The sequence below is a fragment of the Polyodon spathula genome, chromosome 7, assembly GCF_017654505.1.
Source record: "Polyodon spathula isolate WHYD16114869_AA chromosome 7, ASM1765450v1, whole genome shotgun sequence".
Lineage (NCBI taxonomy): Eukaryota > Metazoa > Chordata > Actinopteri > Acipenseriformes > Polyodontidae > Polyodon > Polyodon spathula.
The window spans coordinates 31649827-31662050 of NC_054540.1; the positions used below are offsets into that span (position 1 = coordinate 31649827).

General features: G+C 37.8%; 1 protein-coding gene across 1 annotated transcript; it reads left to right on the top strand.

Annotated features, from left to right (window-relative positions):
* The first annotated feature begins 2508 nt into the window (after window positions 1–2508).
* cdpf1 (cysteine rich DPF motif domain containing 1) lies at window positions 2509–10122 on the top strand. The gene is made up of 5 exons (XM_041255286.1): window positions 2509–2657; window positions 3814–3855; window positions 4301–4413; window positions 6978–7089; window positions 9580–10122. Exons 2-5 carry the CDS (start codon window positions 3853–3855, stop codon window positions 9703–9705), a joined length of 354 nt encoding a protein of 117 aa, XP_041111220.1. The 5' UTR covers window positions 2509–2657; window positions 3814–3852; the 3' UTR covers window positions 9706–10122.
* Window positions 10123–12224: the final 2102 nt, after the last annotated feature.

Consider the following 12224-nt stretch of genomic DNA (forward strand, 5'->3'; position numbering starts at 1 on the left):
TTCCTAGCTGGGTTTGCTTTTTCTTTGTTTATACTGTTACAGTTTTGCAAAGCATTTAATATATGTGATACCACATAAATTGTTATTTTTTTAATACAAAAACATGTTGTTGTGAATTATTGAGGTGTAAAATTATAATCGTCTGCTTCAGTAGACATGAATCACAAAATACATGTCTAAATGGCCATTGCTTTGCGGTTTAAATGGGCTCATTGAATACTGTGAACCACAACATTTTATAAAATGGCATGGAAATTCCCTGCATTTTTGGTTGTCTGACATTCCAAAGACAGTCCTTCAGACCTCATTTCATTCCATGCATTAAGATCAAAGCGCATCTGGATCAACAGCTTTTTAACGTGAAATTCGCCGCCATTACAGCTGGTGGTTAAGAGCTATAGGCCACTGAGATATGTAGTTGTTTTCATAATTATTAAGCAAAATAGGCTGCATGTGTTAAAGGGTACATCAGCACTACATGAAAGATAAAACATAAACTATCCCACCTTGCTGTTCCGAATGTATTTGGTGATTGTATAATAATCCGTATGCACCAAACATCTGCTTAATGCCACACTGCTGTTCTCGAACACCTGAGCCAAAAAACATGACTTCCGAATGTACCCTCACATGAGCTCTGAAACGTACCGGCACATGGCCAATGAAGCGTTATATAAGCTATATTACCTCCGTGTGGAAACACACTAGTCTGTGTGACAAACATAGTTCATCTAATTTTCCATAAGGAAGGAACTTGTACCTGCTTTTGTTTTGTGTAGTAGACATCTTTCACACTGTGCATGTATCCTTTGCATGTTGTATTTTTATGTATTATTATGATTAATGATTCATTCAATAAAAATAAAAATAAATTAAAACATATTAAAATATAGTTCTCATTTCCAACTAATGAAGGGACCTGCCCACAATTATAGCAGCACTGTGTTATTTCAATATACATCCCCAAAGTCTTAGATACAGCTCCAGCTGATTCTGAATGTTTGTAGAATGGACACGTATCAAATAAACTAGCAAATGAGATTCGGAAACAATGTATTTCCTTTTGGAATAAGGTCTTTGAGGATGATCCGATTGCATTTTTTCATCCTTTGTATTTGGTTTTCATTTGCATTTCCTGACACAACACATGCACAATCATATACACACCATTGAATGGGATATTCCATCTCCTTATCAGTTTCTGAACAATCTGATGTTGAAATATTGTCTGGTATTATTTCGGATGTTCCTTGTGTACAAGAACACTGTGTTGCTGAGAAAAATGTTTGGGTGCATACAGATTATTATACAAAAACATTCAGAAAAGCAAGGTGGTATAGTTTATGTTTTATCGTTCATGTTCCCTTTAAACATGGTATTTGCTGTACAAGAGGTGATTGAAATTTGCATCACATAACTAAGTACAAAAAATGTAATTGGTTTTGACATAAGGGGTAAATGTTCATTTTAGAGTACAAACAATATGAAGTTGGCCTAAACCACATTTACCACATTTTATGTGCAGAGCAGATCTAGAACTCTGCTGAAAGCACCTAAAGTGATAGTAGCTAACAAAATTATTCCATAAATCTTGACTGCTTTGCACTTCAGTTTGCTATGTTGGACTAAAATGTGCAGTTTGTAAAGAAACACAAATATGTATTTTCAATTTTAATTACTACTATAGCTAATATATATAATATATTATATAATATAATATATATATAGCAGATGGGTGGCCATCTGGCTCCAGATTTACCGGATGCTTTGAGTCAGAATGGATTTTCAGAATTCCCCTTAAACTGAAAGCAATTGATGTGTAAATTAGCTACATCTTTGCTGAGATTAATCCTGTGGCAGAATTGCTGTGCATAGAAAACAAGTCACACTGATCAGCTGCTTCCCATCAGATCTATAATGATTAGCTTTGGATGAATAGATGAGAAATGGGACGATGCTTTGCTTGGGAGAGTATTTGCATATTATTATTGAATAGCGATGAACAGAAAATAAATAGTGACTAAGTGGCTGCAAAAAATAAATACATAATAATGATACAAATACATAAGCATTATATTCATTTTTATTATAATTATACAATTGTTTGATGCACATGGTAATTAAGCACCATTATTCATTTTAGCAAAGGTGTAATGGTTAATTTGCACATTAATTGCTTTCAGTTTAGGGACAAGTTTGAAATCCCATTCAGTAAATCTGGAGCCAGATGGCCACCTTACTACTAGGCCAAGTATAATTTTCAAATGACCCAGTCCCCTGACAATGTCCAGCCAACTGTCAAAAAAAAAGAAAAGAAAGGAAGAGTGTAATATATCTATATATAAAATACAGATTTTGACCATGTAGCAAAATGTGATTGTTGTATATGCAATATTTTGCTACCGGTAGCAAACTTTGACGAAGCAGCTAAAATGTACTTCTTTACACGGGTTGTTCGCCGAAATTACGTTATAGCAAACTACAGAATAATTTTGATCCTTCAGGCATCCCGTAGTGTGACACAGGAAAAACAAGCGGGGTCAATTGCAATGAACTCACAGTGGCTTACAAACTGGACAGAGGTTATGCTGTAGTATGGAGGACAGGGCTAATAGTAGTGCCAATTGCACCGAACTAAATCTCCAGATGTTCTGCAGGTGGGTGTTAAGATTATCTCAATTGCATTGTAAGAGCCGTCTACCCCCTAGAAGTGTGTACAGGTATTAGTCCAGCAATTCTTCCATACATTCATTTATAAATTTAAAAGCAGCACCGCAGTGTTTTTAAATGTATACAACTGTTTATAAAAAGTCAATAAGTGAAATATTATTACATTAGCGTATCTGTAAAATGCAGTTAATACAGTGGTAAATAAATCGCAAAACGTTATTGATGCATATATGAGGTTTTTCATTCCTCATGAACTGATGAGCTCCTTCCATTAACTCGTTGCTTCATTCCAGTGATCACTGAAGATATGTGTACAGTACTGTAATCAACACGCCTGAAGTAATTGTTTGGCGATGGAATCCTTGTTGTTGTCATCCAAAGTTGTAACGTAATCGTTCATGCATTCAAGTCAAGTCATTATGAAATTCTGACGTAACATACTAACAGTGTTGTTGCATTGAGATACTCCTGGGTGTATTTGATAACCTGTTTTGTACTGAGCAACTTCAGTATTTCAGTACTGCTGGAGTTAATATTGGCAACTTGTATCTACTCTTTTTATCAAATGAGACCTGGTGCGATATATAATCCAGTGAAGTGTGTCATTTTGTACGGTTTGTAATTCATTAATTTGAATAGATTTCTTCAAAAGCTAGCACCGTGTTTTTCTTTTTATTTTTTTTTTTTCTTCTTTTTTTTTTTTTTTTTTTTGCATTGCAATTGGTGTTACGATCGTTTGGGATTGACTGGAGGTGATCCTCAGATTATACTGCAGTGCTAGCTAGTACGATGTTTAGAACACCCAGATCCGTACTAAATTGAACAGTACATTGCAATTGACCCGAGAGGTTTATTAAAAAAAAAAAAAAAAAAAAGTAAATAAAGCCCATTTGTGTATTTATTATAACTGGTAATATGTTTTTATTTATTTTTTTGCTCAGTAGATATAGTGCCTAAAATATTGCACCAAACAAGCTTTGGTGAGTTGCTGACACATTGTCATGCTTCATTTTGACATTCAAACAGTCGATTTACTTGAATAATGCAATAGGTACTGTACTCAGTAAAATAGTAAACACATCATTTTTGTAAATCCATTACCATCCCTCATTTAATTTATTACATTGGCTACTGTTGTTTCAGCTGAAAACCTTTTTTGGCTAGGCATATGGGAGAGAGCTAATGGTAAGTCCCAAACTGTTCATTGTTGTAACAGTATTTATTTTATTTTTTTTTAATTTCTAAAAACAGTGCTACATTTAGTAATTATAGAAGCTTGCCTTTAATTGACTGAAATATGCGATTTTGACAGCCTAGTTAAATGTCCATTATACTGGACGCAGTTAATAGGGATACATATTTTATGTATGTATTTTATTTTTTAACACAGAGAAGCTAATGAAACTTTAAGGTCCCTTGATAATCTAGAGGCTATAATCAATCTGTAATTGGTCACATTGTAAAGTGCTCTTAATCTAAGCCACCCATTTAAAAAACTGCTAACTGAAAACTATAAAGCTTTTAATGCCATGTTATTGAATGTATTGCATATTATTTTTACTTAAATACAGGTTCACCTGTGCTTTTCTTAATGACTGGTGTTATGTTATAATTGTATTAATTATTTTAGATGGAGTCCAGTGGGGAAGGAAACGCACAAGGAGTATTTGGTTGCGAGCTCTGTGGGTTGTCCACACCTTTCAGCTATTACGGACAGAAGCCTCCAAACACCAGCTCTATTGTGTGAGTACGATGGCCACTTGGAGCAACTGAAACATAAAGACCCTTGATTATAGTTGAATTTGCACAGCAGTGCACAGTGTGTTGTTTGAACAGTTTACAGCAATACCCATTGTTTTTGTAACCTGATTTCAGCACTATAGTGTTTCCTGTAAAAATAATATTATCAATGTAATCCCATATGCCTATAACCTAGATTTGTGAAGCCTATTTAGCTGACAAAGTGGCACACACTAAGTACATATTTGCAATTAGGTTTCAAGGCCGGGAAGGAAGTATGCATCCCTATAGCTGGCACCAGATTTACTAAGCATTTGTGCCATTTTTGTATATGTAGAAGCTCTTAAATTAATATTCTGAGTTGTCTGATGTCTAATTCTGAAGACTATAGGCATTATGGGAACTATATATGCATATATGACATATTTTTGCTTTGGCTATAAGTAGGGCTTCTGATTTTAGGTGTTTTCCGTCGACTTTTCTACTCTCAAAATTAGATTGATGCCCGTTAAGCCTTTCGTGTATCTCAATCACAATCACAACTGAAACTTATTAATAGTAAGCCTGATTTAATAGGTTTTAGGTTTTGATGTCCTTTTCTACAACTTACCTGTGCGAAAGAGGATTTTGTTCACAACTGTTAAGTCAAAATATCTTAAGCGGGTTTGTCTAGAAAACGACTTGAGACTCAAACTATCACCAGTCATTCCAAACAATGTGCGAACAAACAACTGCATCTGTCACATTAACAGTGGATAATATCAGTATATTAAGCTGTACTATACTCGTTTAAGTTGGGCAAAGCATACGTTGAAATTAAAAGCAGGAATTATATGTATTATACTGTTGTAGTCATTTATATTGTATGCATGATACTGTTTGTGTATTATGAAAGCATGTTAAAAATAACATTCAAGTATCTACCTGTACACTAAGGGTACGCAGACAGTCGATAGGACTGGCAGGTGGTACGTGACAATCAAAAGTTTGGGAACCGCAGCATTAAACAAACCAGCAGGAAGCGCAGGCCAATCATGAATTTTGTCAGAGCATTGCTAAAAGGCAGTTCTGTTCTTGCATCAGTTGATTGTTCACGCGCGTTCAAACGACAGAAGTTATAGTTACTGAACTAAAATCAGTATAGCAGGCTGTGTGGAAAGTGTTTATAAGTATAAATGCCCCACAAAACTCCCTTTTATTTATTTATTTATTTATTTATATAAAGTGTACAGGAGATAATACAAGGTACTGGACGTTACCGAAATGACAGCATGTAAAAAGTTAAACTGAATTCTCAAATGCAGTGTTTTTTATGTGTAACTGAATCAGTTCTATCCGGCTAAAAGCTGAATTTACTGTTTTAAATGTGTGTGTTTTTTTGTTCCCTTTTTAGTTATTATTAAACAACCACAACTGTAATGCTTGTATTTTTGCAAGGTTTTATTTAACTAATTTAATGTTCATACCGTACTGTAGCCTAGGGGTTTTTAACCGGGGGTACTTCTAAGGGTCAAATGGGGTATGCAAAACCACTAAAAATTGTACAAATACAAATGACAGTACACGTCTGCACTTTCCATCTGTACACGTTGAGTGGTTTTAGGGTGGGTGAAGCAGGTGTCTGGCGATTCTGCCAATGGAGAGCGCTCTGTGGTGCTATGATGGAGTACGTGTTACCAAGGAGATGCTGTGGATAAGCACTTACGCACATTTATTTACAATACATTTACACACACTACACTACAAAACACAATACAGCCAGCACCGTTCCTTCACTATCACTACCTCCAAACTAACACCTGTGATCACTCTATTTATACACCTGTGGCTGAGCCTTAATTAATTACTTATTCAATTCACGGCTCCAGCCACATCCCCACGTGTTTTTGCAGGGAGGAATATAACGCCCTCCGTGCCACCCAATATGCCCTCCACACACACACACACACACACACACTGACAGGGCTTTCACCCTGCCATGCTGCCACAGGTGCTCATGAACTTTGCTGTTTTTAAATTGTCGTATCAGTGAAGTACATTGTTTCTGCATTTTTTAGAAGTCTAAATGCTCTGGTAAAGATAAATAACAATCACAATACTCCTATGTTTACAGTTTTTGTTTTATTAACTGCAGACTGATTGCATGGGGGACGGACCCACGTAAGAAGCCGTCGTAGTCTCTCTTTTTTTTTTTTTTAATAGTGACCAATTCTTACTTATTTATTTTCCCCCAATTTGGAATGTCCAGTTATGTTTTTTCTTCTCACCGCAGCGGATCCCCGCACAGCCTAGACGTTCTGAGGGGGTGTGAGTGTCCTCCAATCTCACCTTATCCCCCCCCCCCCCCCCCCCCCCCCCCCCCCCCCCCAAAGTTCGGCCTCTTTCCACAGCCTGGACACGAACTGGTGCCGAAACCTTGTGTAGACCTTTGTTGGCTAACACATATCTAGAAAAAGACTTTTGTGAACAGAGCCCTACTTCAGACCATAAGCAAGATCTTGATGGTAGAATCTGTTGTATGCTGGTTTGTTTTTTGTTGACTGAGTTCTACCATTGGCTTTCTATAGCTTTCTGGAGGAGTGCTACGTGATGAAGGATCCCTTCAGCCCCGAGAAGGAGAAGTTCCTGGTCATCGGTTCGCACTGCAGTTTGTGCAGAAAGCGGGTTTGTGTTGGGACGGTACGTTTGTTTTCATGCAACTATAGCAGCCTAGATTCTGATGTTGTCAGGTATCAGAAGCTAAACAGAGTAGGGCCTAGTCATTTATTTTTTGTGAATACATTCATTTAGTTGTTTTACCACTGGGGACTCCCTGTTTAATAAGCATCTCCATGAGAGGAGCTTGTAAGAGTTTGCAGCTCTGCCGCAGTGCAAATATCTCAAACCACTGCAGACTAGCAACTTCATGTTTAGAGTGTTGTGAAACTCCAAGACTTTTTTTAAATCTTTAGAACACCCTTTACTGTGACCTTGTTTGACCAAATTGGAGTCATGTGGCTTTTTTTGCTTTCCGCATTATAAAGTCCTTGATACACAACTATATGTGATTGTGGGAATTGTACTGTAAAATTAACCCTTTTATGAAAGTGTCAAAGCCTCATATCTCATAAACCTTTGAAGGTAGTGATTTCATTTGTACAGGGTTCTATAATGCCTGCATACTAAATGTGTTGCTGACATGACATTGATTTCTGACCCAATATGACTTTTACAGGATGTTGTTTTATTGTAACTAGTTGACTCTTTTATCTGTAGCCAAGATTTTACAGTTGAGTCCTTTATAGTCCTTGTTAGACTATATATAGACTAATTGTTTGCTGAACTTTCTTAGATTGTCATAGGTCCAACTGAGACCTGTGTGAATTGCTAATGTGTTGACACACTGCCTGTTTAAATTGCCACAGTACACAGCTGAGCTGTTTTACTTGTCCCAAAACGCAGGCTCTTTCCTCCCTATGCTTTCTGCCTTTGTGCACTGTCTACACCACTCCCTGCCGCTGCAGCTTCTTAACTGCTTCTTCTGCTACCCCAGTCCTTCTCTCCTCTTGCTCTCGCAAAATCTCCCACCAGCACTGCTCTAGCCCTTCCAACCTGATCTCTCTACGCCTTCCTCCTGCTCTCTCGATACCCTCTTCTGTCTCCTCCATCTTTGTTAGCACTTGAGTTTCATGCTGTTGAATTGCATTCCCCCTGTCATCTGCTTCTTATTGTTCTCTATCGCCCTGAACCCCCGCCCCCGGTCCCCCAACTCAGTCCTTGATGAGCTTGACTTCCTGTCTTCCATCACCCCTTCTATCCCTATCATTTTATTAGGCTATTTTAACATTCATCTCTCCAACGCATTCATTCTGCTGGCTTCCTGCCTCTTTCATTTTCTCTCTCCATCTCTCCCCCTTGCCTCCTACTCACAAAGCTGGCTGCTAGCTGGACCTGCTTTTCTCCAGAAGCTGCTTTCATCCTTCCCTTGTCACCCCTGTCTCTTTCTTGGACCACTCTATATCACTCTCTCTCTCTCTATCTCCCCCTGCTAAAATGTAGCTGTTATTCTTGACCCCTCCCTCTCCTTCTCTCAACACATCTGTTCCCTGACACTCACTTCCCACTTATTTTCTTAGCAGCATCTACCAAGTCCGCCCTTTTTTGTAGTACTCCACCCAACTCCTGGTCCAAGCTCTTGTACTTTCCAGACTGGACTACTTTAACTCTCCTTGCTGGTCTGCCTGCTTCAGCTCATTCAAAATTCTGCTGCTCATCTTGTATTCTCCCAAACTCGCTACTCTCATGCTACTCCTCTGCTTTGCACCCTCTACTGGCTACCTGTCTCTGCTCGCATTCAATTCAAGACCCTTGTTCTTGCCTACCGCTCTTTTCACCACTGCCACTCCTACCTCCAATACTCTCCATTCTCCCATGCCTGCTCCTTCTCTTCCATAGCCCCTTTATGGTGAACCAGCTGTCGGAGAACTTCAAGACTGCTCCGTCTCTCATTGCTTTAGACTGCACATGTAGATCTCTTGATTCACCGCTGCTACTATGCATTGGGCTTGCCTGACCAGAGCAGCACATTACTGGAACTTGTTGCATCCTAGTTCATATTGTATTCTAGTAGTATTATTGCACTTATTGTAAACCATACTGTTTTACATTGTAACCCTGTACTGCCCTGGATAAAGGCGACTGCCAAATAAATAAGTAATAATAATAATGTTGTTTGGATACACTACACTTTGTTATTGTCAATGTTTCATGCAAAGCTGTATATTTTAGATTTTCCTTATTCCATAACTGATGTTTTACAGTATAAATGTAACACTACTGTTGGTGAGTGGACCCAAATGGAGTGGTTGAGTGGAACTGTCTGTCCTCGCACTGGGTGACATAAAATACTTCACTAGATCCCTTTTGATACTGTTCCTTGTGAAACGTCAGTAATTGCAGTCTTGGATACAGAAGCACATGCCAGCTGTGCTCCTACCACCAGCTGTCTTTTTTTAAATTTAAAACCTCATGACCTGCAGCAGATAGATGCAGCTTTTTTTAGATTACCAAATGAATGTCTGGGATCTCATTTGTTTAACACATTATGCAGTCATGTGAGAGACAGACAATTTACACAAATCATATGAAGAAAAAATGAATCCCCCTTTTCTTTTTTTTTTTTTTTTACAGGAATGTGGCCTGTTCTACACAAAGCGTTTTTGTATGCAGTGCATCAAAGTGCATTTGGAAGAATTTCCCCAGGAAGTGCAGCAAGAATTGATAAAGAGAAAATCTGTTCAGAAGAGCGACCAATGAACAACAAAAAAAAAAAAAGTGGAAAAAACAATTTTTGTATTTGAGTAATGACCAAGTATTGCTTACTATAGTTTTACATTTAGTATTTTACATAAATGTATTCAAGTATTTTCCAAACTGCACTGAAATAAATATTTCCTTAAAGCATGCAATACATTTGTTAAGGGATTTTGTGTTTCTTGAAGAATTTAGTGAACCAGTCAAGCTACAAGGCTAGATCCGCAAGTGTCCTGTACTATTTAAAAAATATTCTTAGTTGTGAAAAAGCCCATAATATAACCTGAAGTGGCGGAAACTCCTCATAAGATTTCAGAAATTGTCGTTTTCTTATATTTTGTGTTACCCTTTAAGTCCATGTTGAAAATAGTAGCTCTGTAGCTTGTTTCTTGTAATATATAATTTTTTCAGTAAAACAAAACGAACAAAAAAGCTATCTCTATTTTTACTTTTTTGTTTTGCTTCCTGGTGATATTTGTAAATAGTAAAAGTAGCCTATTCCTTGTAAAAGAATGAGGTAAATGGGTTATTGTAAAATATGTACATGATTATAAGACAATGCAGTCATAAATTCACTGAGTGGCACGATACTTCGCACTTTCACGTCTAGTTCATTTGAGCTTTTGATGCAGATGAAGTACAGTAAAACCTCAGAGAATCATGTCATTGCACCAGGATGCGCATCAAACCAAGTCAACCAAGATCACTTGAAATGGTGATCTCAGTTCACTTGGAAGTGGACTCGGTACTTTTTGCAATGTGAAACCAATCGTACTGCAACTTGCTTGGAAACGAACTGCTCCAAATAGCTAAACAAATTGTGGAAGTGACATACTTCAGCAACCGTCAAGGAAAGTGTCTCACCACTGTCGCACGTACCCACACAACCACACACACACATACAATACAATGACACGTGCACACCAGTCAAGAACACCACAATGTCACATGTAGCCTACACTGCAGCACATCACAACAAAATATTATGGGGCTGGTTTACAAACTGTCGCAATTGGGGCTATTCATTGAAATTAAGCTAATACCGGTGTTTGAGATTGCAGCATGCACATTCTTTAGCATAATAGCAAAACTGTCACATAACAGAAAAGTTATAGGAAAAATATGAAATGACAATTGAATAATTATTGAGCACATCTTTTGTGTCTGGCTTCATTAGAATTGCACCATATACACTGGCAGGGAAAACATTGTGCCAAGATAAAGCTGTAGTGTTGCATTTGCGCTGCTCCACCTTTTGCAAATCAGCTCCTGTGTTTTCTATCTCATCACAGTACAACGTTCACAACAAGCTATTATTATGATGATGATGGTGATGATTATTATTTGCCTTCGCTTGAAACGTCTTGTAAACACCAGCTGTTGCTCATGCATTACCTCCAAAAACATTTTTCCAACAGGTGTGATGCTCTTTCACCATGTTCCATTTCATCTGCAATGATTTGATGTAATGTTTGATGTAAAGTAAGAATCTGGTAAATCTTAAACTTCACCGATAACTGTCAACATTTACCAAGTAAGGTGGTACATTTCCAGAACTATGAAGAAATATATTGCTTTTCAGACATTCACCGAAAGCTTACTGGTAAAGGCATGTTATTCTTCCGATTTACCAGTAAATGTCTGAAGTAAAGCGTTATGTTTATTTTGGACATTTACCTCTTTACTTGGTCAATATCAACAGTCTTGAGATTTGCTAATTTTCTGACTCTTACCGTAACATAAGCCCCAAGCAAACCAAAAGAACATGAACAACAGCACAGCACAGCACAGTATTTTCCATTTTGGGCACAATGGTGATGGGAAAAGTTTTTCCAGGGAGAACTTCTGCTGTAGTAATCAGCAAGAGAGCCAAGTGCGTTTGGAACAGTGCAATGTGAGACCTATAGAACTATAGTCTGGATGAATAAGCTACAGGTAAACCAAACAAACACATTTACATTTTCTTTAAAAGAAATTCAAGTTTGCTTGAATTTTTCTGGTGTAAAACAAACCGAAGCAAGCCTGAGAAAAACAAGTTTGTTTGCAAGTGAACCACGATTCGAAGGTGTGAAAGTGTTCTTAAACAAGGCACTTAAAACTAAATTAACTTTCTGTGCAACAAGTCCCAACCTGTGCACCTCACTCAATTTCTATCCAGCACAGACTCTACGTGGGCCAAAGGCACTAGTTGCTCCACACGAAGGGATCTTATACTATGGCAGTCAAGGTAAAAACTTATGGAGAAATTCTATAGAAATCAGTGGTCACACCTGCCAACAGGCATGATGTCACAGCGCATCCGCCATCTTAGTAAAGGAAAGTGCTTGCACAATAGGAACCCATCTTTGGAAAAACACGGATTTCATACAACAACAAAACTAAAAAAAAAAGGGGACTAGAAAATCGTGTAAAATTAAATGTATCTTAAAAAATGCTGCCCATTTCTTACTCCCAAATTGCCCTGAGCAGAAACGTAAAACCTCTGATCTGGCAATACTGAAGTGCCCTTTGGCCAGCCCTCA

Excerpts from the sequence above, each read along its gene's own strand:
- cdpf1 (XM_041255286.1), top strand. Across the intron at positions 4,414-6,977 it reads CCAAACACCAGCTCTATTGT|CTTTCTGGAGGAGTGCTACG; the intron begins GTGAGTACGATG and ends GGCTTTCTATAG. Across the intron at positions 7,090-9,579 it reads AGCGGGTTTGTGTTGGGACG|GAATGTGGCCTGTTCTACAC; the intron begins GTACGTTTGTTT and ends TTTTTTTTACAG.